This window comes from Syngnathus scovelli, chromosome 20 (genome assembly GCF_024217435.2).
Source record: "Syngnathus scovelli strain Florida chromosome 20, RoL_Ssco_1.2, whole genome shotgun sequence".
Classification (NCBI taxonomy): domain Eukaryota; kingdom Metazoa; phylum Chordata; class Actinopteri; order Syngnathiformes; family Syngnathidae; genus Syngnathus; species Syngnathus scovelli.
The window spans coordinates 4,099,481-4,113,077 of NC_090866.1; the positions used below are offsets into that span (position 1 = coordinate 4,099,481).

Here is a 13,597-nt window from a genome sequence, read left to right on the forward strand (position 1 = left end):
AAGATCGCCATGATAATTACTATATTAATAATACGTAATGATATGATCTTTTGTAACGTTGCAACAAATGTGATGCTGATTCGTAATACTTTAACTTGCTTTCGGTTCTACTTCTGCGTCCAGAGTGCGCTGTCTGCCATTGGTCAGATAAGGAAACGGGCGAACGCGATTGGTCCTCGCTACCGGTAGTGCTCTAACCTCATAAATGGCTTCACAAGCGTATACAAGAAAAAATACACTTCGTTTAATATATTTATCGAAGTGAAAAAATACACCACGTTTATTTTTCACTTCGATAAATATATTCTTTAACCCATTTTCATTTTATTGTAACAGACGATATTATTTTGGGTGGAGGGGTGGGAGGTACAGACAACATTACGACACTAGAGGGCACCCTCAAATAATTTTAATGGTGCCACAATGCTGCCTGCCACAATGCCCTCCTGTATGCCCTACCGTCCAACAAAGGTTGCATCAAAATTATCTCAATTTCAACTTCGAACTTCACATATTAAAAAAAGTTGTACGAGCCCGAGCCGAGACTCTAACCCAGAACATCTGTGAGAAGGCCAACTTGCTCCCCACTCCACAGTTTCAGTAATGTAAAATCAGCCTCCCTTGAGAACATCAGCTTGAATCAAAATCATCATTAATTATGAACTTCATGTGTGTGTGTGTGTGTGTGTGTGTGTGTGCTGAACTGAGGTGCCTCTGTCTGAACGAGCGGTCTTCAGACTGCAGCCAACAACCTCCAGAAGCCTGAATGCTTACCTTCTTCCACCAGACATTAATTCACAAATTGCAACAAGGTTAAAAAAACGTTTATCATTCCGAGTTGACAGTGAGCAAATATTCAGTTTAACGTCTAAGAGCAAAGGAACAAACTCACATTTTAAAGGGCGCATTGTGAAATATAATCAAGTTATATAGTCATAATACATATTATTGTAAAATGTCGACGTAGGCCTAATTTTGATACATTGAGACTTAAGATTTACATTTATGTACTATCATGGATCTGCTTATCAAAATCAATGGCAAAGTGTCGAAGTGTGATTTTTTTTTTTTATAGCACCTTGTACACAAAGACTGGAAATGGGATAGGGACAGGAAAACACAAAAGGCTTTCCTGTTTGGCAACTCACGTGACGCCCTTAAAGGAAAACAAGAGAAGCAAATGGACTACAGGCAGCAAGCAGTGATGAAATGACAATATTTGGAAATTGACATCATTTTGTTTAGGTCATTTTTTCCAGGATTCCTGTTAGGTCATGTCCATGTGGAAGGCGTGAAGCAGGACAGAGAAAGGGAGAGAGAGCGAGAGAGAGAGAAGTGGGAATTTGTGTTTGCTTCGTCCAGAAGTGAGGAGCTTGAAAATGGGACCGGTTGCCAGGTCGCTCGCTATGCTGTGTTTGTCTTCTTTGGGCTTCTGCATTCCTGCCAGGACATCGCACCCAACACAGGTTAGGATTGCATTGAGCTTCTGAATCTTGTAACACTCATGTAATTATTTCTATAGCGTCATTTATTGTTTAAAATGTGTTGAAAAGTAGTGAAAATCAGTACATTAAATAAGGATGGGAGGACTATTTGCTGAATGTTCGACCCATTCCCAGGAGCGATGACATCATTGATGAATAGCATTGGTAATGGTTTACACCTTTTTGACCAGAGTTGAGCAAAAGTTCCACATTTGATTTTTCAAAACAAAGGCAGACTTGCAAGGCTCGTGCGCAAGGGTTGTAATAATTTTAAAGCAATAATGTCAATATTATGTTTTGTGTGTGCGTGTGTGCGTGTGTGTGTGTGTGCGTGCGTGTGTGTGTGTGTGTGTGTGTGTGTGTGTGTGTGTGTGTGTGTGTGTGTGTGTGTGTGTGTGTGTGTGTGTGTGTGTGTGTGTATCAGTTGCCTTTTGCAGATGACAAAAAGTCTAGAGGAGATCTTCCTGACATTCTTCCAACATCAGAATTGGAGCCCACAAACGCCGCGTCAGACTTTGAAACCTCTTACAACTATGTTTGTGCGTCCTCAGGCCAATTTTTAAAAAATAGATTTTTAGATTGTTAACATTTTATAATTATCTCCATAATGCTAATTTGTCATCTTCTTCCATAGTGTCCAGACTGGCCCGGATGGATCAGGCCATTCACAAGCTCAACGTGGGCCACTACACTCTGGATGTCAGCATGGATCAGCTTATCGAGCGTCTGTCCAGGATGGATGGTACTAAGTCACACTAATTCTAACCAGCATCACTTCTTGGTTCTTCTGATTTTCTCTGTCCATTATCCCCAACATGGCAGCCAAGGTGGCAGAGCTGGAGGACAAAATCCGGGAAGTCTACCAACACAGCAAAGACAATCGCAAAGAGACCGGAAGACTGGAAGGTAAGCTTGTTTTCAGACAATTAGCTTGCTTTTATCTTTTGATACCCTGGCTTGAGCATATTGAGGACCACTGTTTTGAAATTTAGTTATCAGGCCACAACAAAGACTCGGTCGGCTAGGGAGGTGCGTTAGTACTTTTGAGAGGTCCAGGAACATTTTGGCTCCAGGAACTAATGGCTAAATGTACCTGACACGCCAACTGAGGCTAATGAGATAGACAACGTCAATGTAACGGCTGCTCAGTACAAAATGGCCGAAGCAAATATGATGCCATGTTTGTTCTCGGCCAATCAGGTTGCCAGAAGGGCCTGCGGGTGGGCTACAAATGTTACCTCGTGTACCACATCTATGAGGATTACGCGGGCGCTTCCAGGAAGTGCCTGGAACGCGGCGGCCGCATGGCCATGCCTCGAGATCGCCGCGAGCAGGAGGCCCTCGCCGACTATGTCAAGTCTTTCTTCCGGCCGGGCAATTGGCCCGTGTGGATCGGCGTCAACGACCTGGCGGTCGAGGGCGTTTATATGTTTGACGACAGCACGCCCGTCTCCTACTTCCAGTGGCGCAGACACTTCCTGTCCAGTCAGCCGGACGGTGGCAAGCGCGAAAACTGCGTGGCCATGGCGTCCGATGACGGCGACTGGTGGGACCACTACTGCGACAGGGCCATGAACTACATGTGCGAGTTTGATGACAGGGTAGTGCTTTAGATGAAATCGTCGCTTTTCATTTGAACCCTAAACTGGATACAAATTGGCCATTCGTCACCAAGGTGAAACCTCCATGGGCCTTGACCAAAAAAATAACTACACACAATTAAACATACCAACAATGTTTTTCTCTTATTGTTAGCTGCCTACCAGCGGTGCCGGCCCCACTGGCCCGGTTCGTAATATGGCCCTGGCTGTGGGGCAAAAATACACATACACGTAATACACTAGACTGCGTAACGATGTGAATTGATGGTGGGCGGATGTTTTGAATTGCTCTTTCGCTCTCTCGTGGTGAATGTTTGAATCACATGCTTAACATCTGCCACAGTCCAATGGATTACGTGTTTGTGTAGTTTTTCCCCGCAGACTAGGAGATATTTTGCTTCCTTACTTAGATTTTTTGCCTCTATGATTACTCCATACGCAAGACCGAGGTATTTTTTTTTTTTACAATTGTATTCAAATAAAGCCTGGGCTTGATAGATGGACGCCGTTTTTGTGGTGTGCAATGGTTACCACTAGATAGCAGAAACTGTGCGTTTAACTGGATATCATTGAATAAACGTTCCAACAGCTTTCCATAGGCGTGTTATTTGATACATCTGGTTTGTGTAACTGAAGTGCACCCAAGAAGCATCCACAAAGGCGCCCGCCTTGACAACCGAGAAGGTAGCGGCTTTACAGACTAGTCTGCGTTGTCCACAAAGCTGGAAATACTCTCTCCGTGGAACTTTAATTAATTCACATTCTAATGAAGTAGGGTTTTTCAAATGCTGTAGTGCAAATAAAAGAAAGATAGCATAATGCATCAATTGTCTTGATTGCACAAGTACTTGAGTAATAAAGTTTATTCCAAAATTGAATTTGTTTTCTGTCAAAGAAACAAGCAATTGTCATAACTTTGATTAGTAGGTTATTCTTAGTTTCTATTCAAATTATTGGGTGGCATGTGACGTCCACCGCGCCACCATGTTTCCATCGTGGCGTCGGGAAACTTCGTGAGCCAAATGGGGAGAAAGCGGCAGTCCAAGCATCAAATCACCCATTGTTGAGCAGCACTTTTCCTGTTTTTATATTTCAACATATGAACATTTACCGTGGCGCTTCATCAGTTAGCTGCACTGTGAGTAATTATTGTTTGAAAATAAAAGCAAGCATTGGCAAACAAGGTAAAATAAACATTTACTGAAAATAAGCAATGTATCGTCCCTTTAAACCTACTTTACAGAAAAACCTTTGTTTTGAAAAATCAAAAAAGGATTTCTGCTTTTATTCCATTCCACACTATGGAACTTGACAAGTGTCGCCAGAAGGGGTTGCTACAAAACAGGACCAGGAACAAAGTTGTGAGTCGCGACTCTCTCTCTCCACATTTTCCCCCTTTTTAACGCATTTCAAAAATATTTCACATTTCCACACAGGGCAAATCGTCGCCTACGTTCAAGACGACGACGGCTGGATATTACCGCGGGAAAAAAAGCCGTCCAACTTTGGCTTTTCCTTGCGTTTTGTGGATACTCGCCGTGGATGTACTTTGGGAGTTTTTGGATGAATTTTTTTTCACTAGAGAGTTTCTTGTACGTCGAAAATGTCTTAATTCCCTCTCAAGTGTAATCTACTTTTAAGATTTCCATGACTGGGCTTGTCACTTCGTGGCCCTATTTTGACGTTTTGGACTTGTTTTGAGGCGGTAATCCCTCCCGGTGACAGCAGAGGTGAGTTGTCTCTTTTGGGCTCGGCATGCTTCATTAAACACTAAAAACATGAATCAGAAAAAGTGAAACGAACTTTCGTAATGTCATTTCCAAACGTTTTGTCCTACTTTTTGTTGTAATTTTGTTTTGGTCAAAACTAATGGAAGAGGAACTGGAATTACTGATTTAAAGAGACAGTACACATAGACGCACGCAAAAAAAAAAAAAAAATCTTTAGGTGTTCCTCGGTAACAGGTAACACCCTCTTGGCACCTGCAGAAGATATGCCCAATTGAATTAATGGGAGAGAAAGACACTTGGTATAAATACTCTTGGTGCAACACCCTTTTTCCATGTTATGACAGTTTTGGATTCTCCCACCTTAATTTACCAAACATGCTAAAAAAAAGTGACCCAACTTTGGCTGCATTTGTGTCCAAAGTGTGGCAAAAACTAAATTATTTTGGTCATTACTGTTTGACTTTATAAAGTACACTATAATATATGTATCTACTTTGTTTTGATTATAAATAGTTTATTTGCATATCCAGAAAAGCATTGGAGAAAACCCATCAAGTAGTGCTCAGGGGATGTCAACTTTTATGTGTAATAAATTTGATCTTATTTATGAATTTATTGCCTGTGTTAGCCCCTCACCTGTTTTGGTTTCTCCACACGTGTTCACTTTATCATGGCTGGTCCTGCTCTGGGTGCTATTTTTGGGTTTTGCATCCCCCCAACTGAAAGCTCCTTTCATGGTAAACCAACTATTTTATGGTTAGACTCATGATGCAATCAAGCAATGGTTATCTAATCTGACGTAGCTTCCAAACAATGAAAATGTTGAGAAGGTTATTGCAACAGCAAGTATTTCCCTTCACGAGCATTTCGAGGCTGCTAAGTGTGATGATGACAGAACAGAAAGTCGTGTCATTGGACATCTTTTGTATTATGCCACACCCTTGGACACACAAGTGTTTTGATTTTTCTAACTAAAATTGTGATTTGTGCAAAGATTGAATCTTGACTGACACTTGCACAGGTGCAGCGTCGCCTTGGATGATCAAAACTGCGTTCGCTGGGGTTTATCTGCCGCCATGGCGTCGCACGGTGACTTTGCGGAGGGCGGAGCCAATGAGGAGTTCAGAGCCAATGAGGAGTTCAGTGACATCATCAAGTCACGATCAGGTAGGTTTGGGAACACTTTGATGCCAACAAGTGAGCAATATTTAAAAAAAAAAAAAACCCTTTTCAAGGTCTCGTAGCAGTTTTGGTGGCGTAATCGGAGATGGTTGTCAGAGAGGACAAAGTGAAAGTAACAAAAAGTGATCCATCGGGAATAGTGAGATGCCATTAAAAAAAAGGGCACTCCCATTTTATCACTTACTGCTCAGATCATTCCAAACTACAGCTTAATATTTTTTGGGATAATCCTTAAAAAATGTTCCCGGTACTTTTGCTGCCATGAGAACAAGTTTCCACCGGCTAGCTCTGTGCTAGTTTTACTTTCCTATCCTATCTCCCTGCCCCGCTGATTCTACGCCAAGAATTCCGCTGTGCTGTTGCAGTTTGTAATTTACATTTGTGTCCAGACCACAAAGGCTCCCCTCTCGCGAAGTTTCAGGTCTCCTAGCAACACTCCCCCCCTCCCAAATTAATGTTTTCTTTAATGGCATATTGTGTGTGTGTGGGGGGGGATTTGGCATGTAGCGTAGCTATTGACTCAAAAAACACATGGAGCAAATATGGGAAAGGTTTTACTATCCTGCAGGTCTCACAATGTGTGTGTGAGGGGGATTACCTCAAGTTCGTTTTGGTCATAGGAAACGGCTTTAAACTACAGTGCATGGTTGCCTCGTGAATGGCGTGCAGGGTAGGCAGGTGGGACGGATGTTTTCGCAGCTGAGACGAGCCCCGTTAAGAAAACATTTACGGTTGTTACCGCCGGCCGCTGTGAAGTGAAGCCCTGCTCCGGCTAATCACACACTTGGAGAGTCACACCGCCATTACTGATTGACAGAACATCCCTGAGGTCTGTGTGCGCTCTATATATTTCCAGTATGTCAACTTGTTACCCAATCCCACAATGCATCTGTTTACTCATGTCATTCCCTCATCAGCGCTTTCATCATCATCCCTGGCGATTTGACCATCTGCTTGCGCTTTTTGGGTGTGACGTAAAACAGCCAAAACGCCTGAGAAGAAGAGCGCCATTGTCGCCAAACGGAGGGTGTGGCGTCAAGTTTTGTGACGACCGGGTGGATGGTGTCATTGGATGCATTCCAACTGCTCGCTGTGTGGCGAGCTCTCCAATGTGTCCAGCCTTTTCTTATTTTTTTTAATTTATTTTTATTTTTTATTTTTTATCGTTATCCGTCTGTTGATTCCAGGATGGAATGATGGAGATTAGGGAAGCCTCTCCTCGGCAGCATGACTAAATCAGTCCAGTGGAAATTCCCTTTTTTGTCTCTGGGCTTCTTCATCCTCTGTCCTTGCCCACTTTCAGTCCTCCTTAGCTGGAGCTGCAGTGCATACTCGTTGCTTTCTTTAGAAGGCCGCCGGCTCACTTAAGCCGTGTGATTTTTTTTTTTTTCCCCTCATCTACTTCCTGTCTGTCGAGGAAAGGAAGAGAGCATACAAAACACAGGGATAATTAACTTCCCTTGCTTTCCATTTCACTTTAACTGCAGGCGGTCTGGCACCCCAACTGATAGCGAGGGGGGGGGGGCTCTCCTACCTCCTACTTCCTCTTTTGCATTGTACTGTCCTTCCGTCTCTCGCTAAACCCCTTTGTTTTCATCTTCAGCGCTTATTTCTTTACCTTTGTGAAATGAATTTAAGTAAGTGGACATCATGGAGAAAGCGCCGCTTTTTCAGGAGGAAACAAAAGGCTGAAAAAACTCTTGTTGGTAAGTACAAAAACGGAGGCTCTTTCTTATCAGATGCCCCGACGAGCCAAAATGAGTCTGCTTGAACTTGGCTAACTTAATCGCTCTCGTTTTCCAAAATGTTTTGAATCAAACACAAATTGGCAAGTTGGATGCTCCACGAAACCCAATGCACCTGCTAAAAACATGCGTCACCTTAACATAAACATCCTGCATCGTGTGCTTAAACTTGAGTTTTATGTCACCAGCATAAATAACAAAGCCTATTAGTCACCATATCGGAAGATTTTGAAGAGATTCTTTTTTTCCACATGGACTCTTACCGCAGACTTCAAGGTTAGGATCAAGCTAGCCTGTTTTGTATCGAAATCATTCCATCCACTTGCACGCTGGGATGGCCTTGAACACTGACTTTATCTGTTTTCATGCCCCCCGCTCCATCCTACCATGATGATTCCCCCACTCTTGGCCTGCTCCGTCCTGTTCTCCTCTGTTGTGCCTCTGCTCCCTCTCTCCGCTTCTGCTGCATTCTTCTGGTCCTTCCCTCACTGTCTGGCTAAGAAAGACCAGAAGGCAGAGGAGGAGGGCAGGAATGTTGACATTTCTTTAATTTTGGCTGAGCTATGTTGACAGAATATATAATATGACAGAACGGAGGCTCAGACTCTATGGAAGGAAGTTTTTTTTTGATTGATGTCTGATGGCATCCCACAAGGCTCTATATCCAGTCCACAGATTTTTCTATGTATGTTCGCTTCTGATTTAGATTTTACGCCATAGGAACGTAGCTCCAGTGTGTTACTCGTGTTGCCTTTGTAGTGTTCTTCTCCGGCGATGACGTTGAAGATGACGATAAAAAGTTCCGGCCTAACAAATTCCTCGCTCTTGGAGAGCAAAAGCGTGTCAACAAGGCCCGGGCCCGGATGGGACAAGCTGAGACAAGTGACCACTGGAGGGGAGGGGTGGAGGGTGGAATGTGCTTGAAAATTATGGGAATTCTGTGCATTCTTCCCATCCTATACAAGCAAAGGGAGAGTTCATCATTTTCTGTCTTGGAGACCGACTCGGATGGTTGTCACGTGACATGATCATGTGACCATGCGGTTAGAGGAGGCCGGGATTTTTGTAAAACCCTTGATTAGGGAAAATCACTCGGGTAGAACCACGTGAACTTAGGAAGCGTGGCCTGCCCTGTAAATTGCTGTTTGCTCGTTCATGTTTACAATGTGACGTTGCTGTGGAAACCAGTCTACTTTGTTTGATGTCCACCTCAGCTGTCCCCTGCCTGAGGTCATGAGATTTGTCCACATATAGAATGTGTTGTGTTTTTCCAGCTGACTGTTTTCGGCTTCCCAATGAAGTTTGGCGTATGGTTATGAAATCTTCCATCTTGGAAATTAAAACCGAGCAGTAGGACGAATATAATAACGTAGAACAGGGGTCGGGAACCTTTTTGGCGGACAGAGCCATAAATGGCCATTTTTTAAAAGTAATTTCCCGTGAGAGCCATACCATTTAAAAAAAAAAAAAGATAGGCTATCGTATTTTTCGGACTAAAAGTCGCTCCGGAATATAGGTCGAATTAGCCATAAAATGCACAACGTGAAAAAAAAACATATGTCGCTCCTTAGTATAAGTCGCATTTTGGGGGAAATTTATTCGACAAAATCCAACACCAAGAACAGACATGAACGAGCAACAGGCTAAACGATAGGTATGCTAACGTGACATAAACACAAACAAAGAGCTGAGAACGGGCCTGAAGTAACATTCAGAGTTATTCAAATAACTATTACATAAATAACACGTTTATAAAACCATCTGTGTCACTCCAATTCATTAAATCTATCGATCGTCCTTTATGTCAACAATAGGTGCGCGCCACTGACGGCGCTTGCACTTCAAAATATTCCACAGGCCCATATAACGATATATAAATTATATATCATATAACTATTATATACGCAATAATATTATCAAACCATCTGTGTCACTCCAAATCATTAAATCCATCGATGAAATTCCTCGTCCTTTGTCAACAACGCCGCGTGTGCGCCCTGACGTCAGCCTCGTCGTTATTACACAGATCTAGTACATAACTATATTGTAGCGTTAACAAAGTACAAGGAAAGACGTGGGTTTGGTAAACGGCTCTTTATTTAACAAAACAAGAGTTCAACGAGCCAACAACTACTGAACTGTAACGATAAAAACATATACAAGTTGCTACACGAAATAAAATATATCAAATAACTATAACATAAATAGTTCTCCCCAAGCACCGGCGTCGACTTCCAGGCGTGTGGCGGCATGGACTTCCATCCCCGGAGGTGGCACTTCCAGCCACGGAGGTGGAAGAGAGCTCCATAGAATAGGACCGGGCGTGCGTAAAAGCCATGTCTGAGCCCCATCCACCATCCCCGGACAGCCACCCGGCAGAGCGCCGGCCCCCGACTTCCATCCACGGAGGGAAAGAGAGCTCCGTAGAGTAGGACCGGGCGTGCGTAAAAGCCATAATAGTTTTTCAAACCTTCTGTGTCACTCCAAATCATTAAATCCTTCAAACTCTTCGTCCTCCGTGTCACTTACAAACAAAGCCGCTAATGATGCCGGTAGTGCGTGGGGCCCTTTGTCATCTTCGTCATCCCGTGATCGAATCTTTGTCCTTTATGTAAACAACCGCCGTGCCGCGCTGCTGACATCACTTGAAATTCAAATTACAGTAATCCCTTGCTACATCGCGGTTCGTTTATCGCGGCCCCCGACTTCCATCCACGGAGGTGAAAGAGAGCTCCGTAGAGTAGGACCGGGCATGCGTAAAAGCCATAATAGTTTTTCAAACCTTCTGTGTCACTCCAAATCATTAAATCCTTCAAACTCTTCGTCCTCCGTGTCACTTAGAAACAAAGCCGCTAATGATGCCGGTAGTGCGTGGGGCCCTTCGTCATCTTCGTCATCCCGTGATCGAATCTTTGTCCTTTATGTAAACACCGCCGCGCCATGCTGCTGACGTCACTTGAAATTCAAATTACAGTAATCCCTTGCTACATCGCGGTTCGTTTATCGCGGTTTCGCTTGTTTTTATTTTTTATTTTGCAAATATATGAAAAAATTCACATACAAGTCACTCCTCAGTATAAGTCGCCCCCCCACCCAAACTATGAAAAAAAACGTGATTTATAATCCGAAAAATACGGTAAATATAATTAAATGCATGTATTTGAATTAAGACCAACAATTTTTTGAGTGTATTAATGTATTCTTTTTAATAATGTTTTCATATTGAAGCCTAGAAAAAAAAACCTCACCATTAGTGAGACTTCTGGGGCTGCATCGTTTTGCTGATGGCTTTGTAGTCCAGTTGATATGCAGTGAGGTTGAGCTTCATGCAGGCGTTGAGGCTCTCATCAGTCATAATGGCCTGATCGTGAACTGTTCTTGTTGACAGAGGCATGTCTTTTATCCGTTTGCGTATCTTTTCTTTATTCGTGAAGCCGTCAAAAAGTTCATCATCAAGCATAAATGTTGAAATACTCGCTATCAGTGAATGGCTTTCCGTTCCTCACAATTGCTCATGCGCCAGCAAAACTAACTGAATTAAAGTCACCTTGTCCGACCTGGCATCACCCTTCTGTACAATTATTTACGACTTCAATTGTGTAAACAAATGTCAGATTTGTCCGCGAGCCAGACGCAGTCACCAAAAGAGCCATATCTGCCATATATAAATAAAAAAAAAACTTTTCCTCACCCCCCGTGGGTGGTCTCTTTTTCCCTTCAAGCTCGGGTCCTCTACCAGAGGCCTGGGAGCTTGAGGGATCTACGCGGTATCTTTGGTGTTCCTAGTACTGCACTTTTCTGGACTGAGATGTCAGATGTTTTTCCTGGGATCTGTTTCAGCCACTCCTCCAGTTTGGGGGTTACTGCCCCTAGTGCTCCAATGACCACAGGTACCACTGAAGTCTTCACTCTCCAGGCCTTCTCCAGCTCTTCTCTGAGCCCTTGATATTTCTCAAGTTTCTCATGTTCCTTTTTCCTAATGTTAACATCATTTGGGATGGCTATGTCAACCACAACGGCTTTCCTCTGCTCTTTGTCCACCACCACAATGTGCGGTTGGTTCGCCATTACCATTCTGTCTGTCTGGATCTGGAAGTCCCAGAGGATCTTGGCTTGGTCATTCTCTACCACCTTTGGAGGGGTTTTGTTAGGTTCAGATTCAGCAAAAGGATCAGCAGACAAACCAGTGAGACAGAATGTTGAGTCTTTTCTCGCGAGGAGTGCATCCAGACTTACAGCAATCCAAAATACACTAAAGGTCTTGTTTACACTCCTCTCTTTTTATTCAGGAATGCCTTACCTACAATGTGAGACTAGCCCCTGATAGGTGGGGGGGAAAGCGTGGGCTTTGTCTCATGAGAGAAGAAACGAGATTCTATGTGAAACTAGAAGTCGCAGACAGGATCCCATGAGAAACGAAAAGTGTGCAAGGATAAAATGTTATGGGAAACAAAGTAGTCATGTGAAAAGAGTGCATAGACAAAATGACATGTGCAGACATCAACAACTTTCTTGGATTCCCAGATGTGTAGAAGGTCAGGAAGCTCCAGACAGCATCGTTTGACTTGTTGTGGACTAGGTGATGTCTGCAAGAAGAAACAGCAAGCATTCTGCGCAATAACTTTATTAATAAGTACTCATTAGGGAACGCATGATAACATATATATACAATTTATCTAACAGGTTTCCCACTTGGATCTTGGGACTTCCAGTCCATACTCTGCACAGATGTTCCTGTACACTATTCCAACTACTTGGTTATGGCGCTCCATGTATGCTTTACCTGCCAGCATCTTACACCTTGCAGTTATGTGCTGGATTGTCTCAGGACCTTCTTTGCACAATCTACACCTGGGGTCTTGTCTGGTGTGGTAGATTTGAGCCTCTATTGCTCTGGTGCTCAAGGCCTGTTCTTGTGCAGCCAGGATCAGTGCCTCTGTGCTGTCCTTCAGACCAGCTCTTTCTAGCCATTGGTAGGATTTCTGGATATCAGCCACTTCAGCTATGTTTCGGTGGTACATCCCATGTAGGGGCTTGTCCTCCCATGATGGTTCCTCCGGCACCTCATCTTCCTTTGATGCCCATTGTCTGAGACATTCACTGAGCACGTGATCCGTTGGGGCCTTATCCCTGATGTACTTATGGATCTTGGATGTTTCATCTTGGATAGTGGCTCTCACGCTCGCTAGTCCTCGGCCTCCTTCTTTACGGCTAGTGTACAGTCTCAGGGTGCTGGACTTGGGATGGAACCCTCCATGCATGGTTAGCAGCTTCCGTGTCTTTATCTGTGGTCTGTATATCTTCCTTTGGCCACCGTATGATTCCTGCAGGGTATCTGATTACTGGTAGGGCGTAGCTGTTAATGGCTAGGGACTTGTTCTTGCCGTTGAGCTGACTTCTTAGGACTTGCCTTACTCGATGGAGGTATTTGGCTGTGGCTGCTTTCCTTGTTTCCTCGTCAAGGTTGCCATTTGCCTGTGGAATTCCAAGGTATTTGTAGCTGTCCTCAATGTCTGCTATTGTTCCTTCTGGGAGTGAGACCCCCTCTGTGTGGATTACATTTCCTCTTTTAGTCACCATGCGGCCACATTTCTCAAGTCCGAATGACATTCTGATGTCAGAGCTGTAGATCCTGGTAGTGTGGATCAGGGAGTCAATGTCCCGCTCGTTCTTAGCGTACAGCTTTATGTCATCCATGTAGAGGAGGTGGCTGATGGTGGCCCCATTCCTGAGTTGGTATCCATAGCCCGTCTTGTTGATTATTTGGCTGAGGGGGTTCAGTCCTATACAGAACAGCATTGGGGACAGAGCGTCTCCTTGGTATATACCACATTTGATGGTCACGTGTGCAAGTG

The 13,597-nt window shown here is 43.8% G+C and overlaps 2 protein-coding genes across 9 annotated transcripts in view; both read left to right on the top strand.

The window, feature by feature from the left end:
- The first annotated feature begins 1,142 nt into the window (after window positions 1–1,142).
- On the top strand, window positions 1,143–3,679 carry clec11a (C-type lectin domain containing 11A). Its single transcript, XM_049757923.2, has 5 exons — window positions 1,143–1,466; window positions 1,909–2,023; window positions 2,119–2,226; window positions 2,307–2,390; window positions 2,685–3,679. The coding sequence occupies exons 1-5, from the start codon at window positions 1,380–1,382 to the stop codon at window positions 3,095–3,097; spliced, it is 807 nt and encodes a 268-aa protein (XP_049613880.1). The 5' UTR covers window positions 1,143–1,379; the 3' UTR covers window positions 3,098–3,679.
- A 648-nt stretch (window positions 3,680–4,327) lies between these two features.
- utrn (utrophin) overlaps window positions 4,328–13,597 on the top strand; it is a 74,020-nt gene continuing 64,750 nt past the window's right edge. For 6 of the 8 annotated variants that reach the window (XM_049757911.2, XM_049757918.2, XM_049757916.2 and 3 more), the window contains exons 1-2: window positions 4,403–4,815; window positions 5,837–5,982. In XM_049757911.2, the coding sequence (XP_049613868.1) occupies window positions 5,892–5,982 (91 nt within the window). In that variant the 5' untranslated portion in view covers window positions 4,403–4,815; window positions 5,837–5,891. Of the gene's footprint in view, window positions 4,816–5,836; window positions 5,983–7,553; window positions 7,704–13,597 lie in introns of those variants that run through there. The other 2 variants (XM_049757912.2, XM_049757914.2) reach the window with 2 other exon arrangements.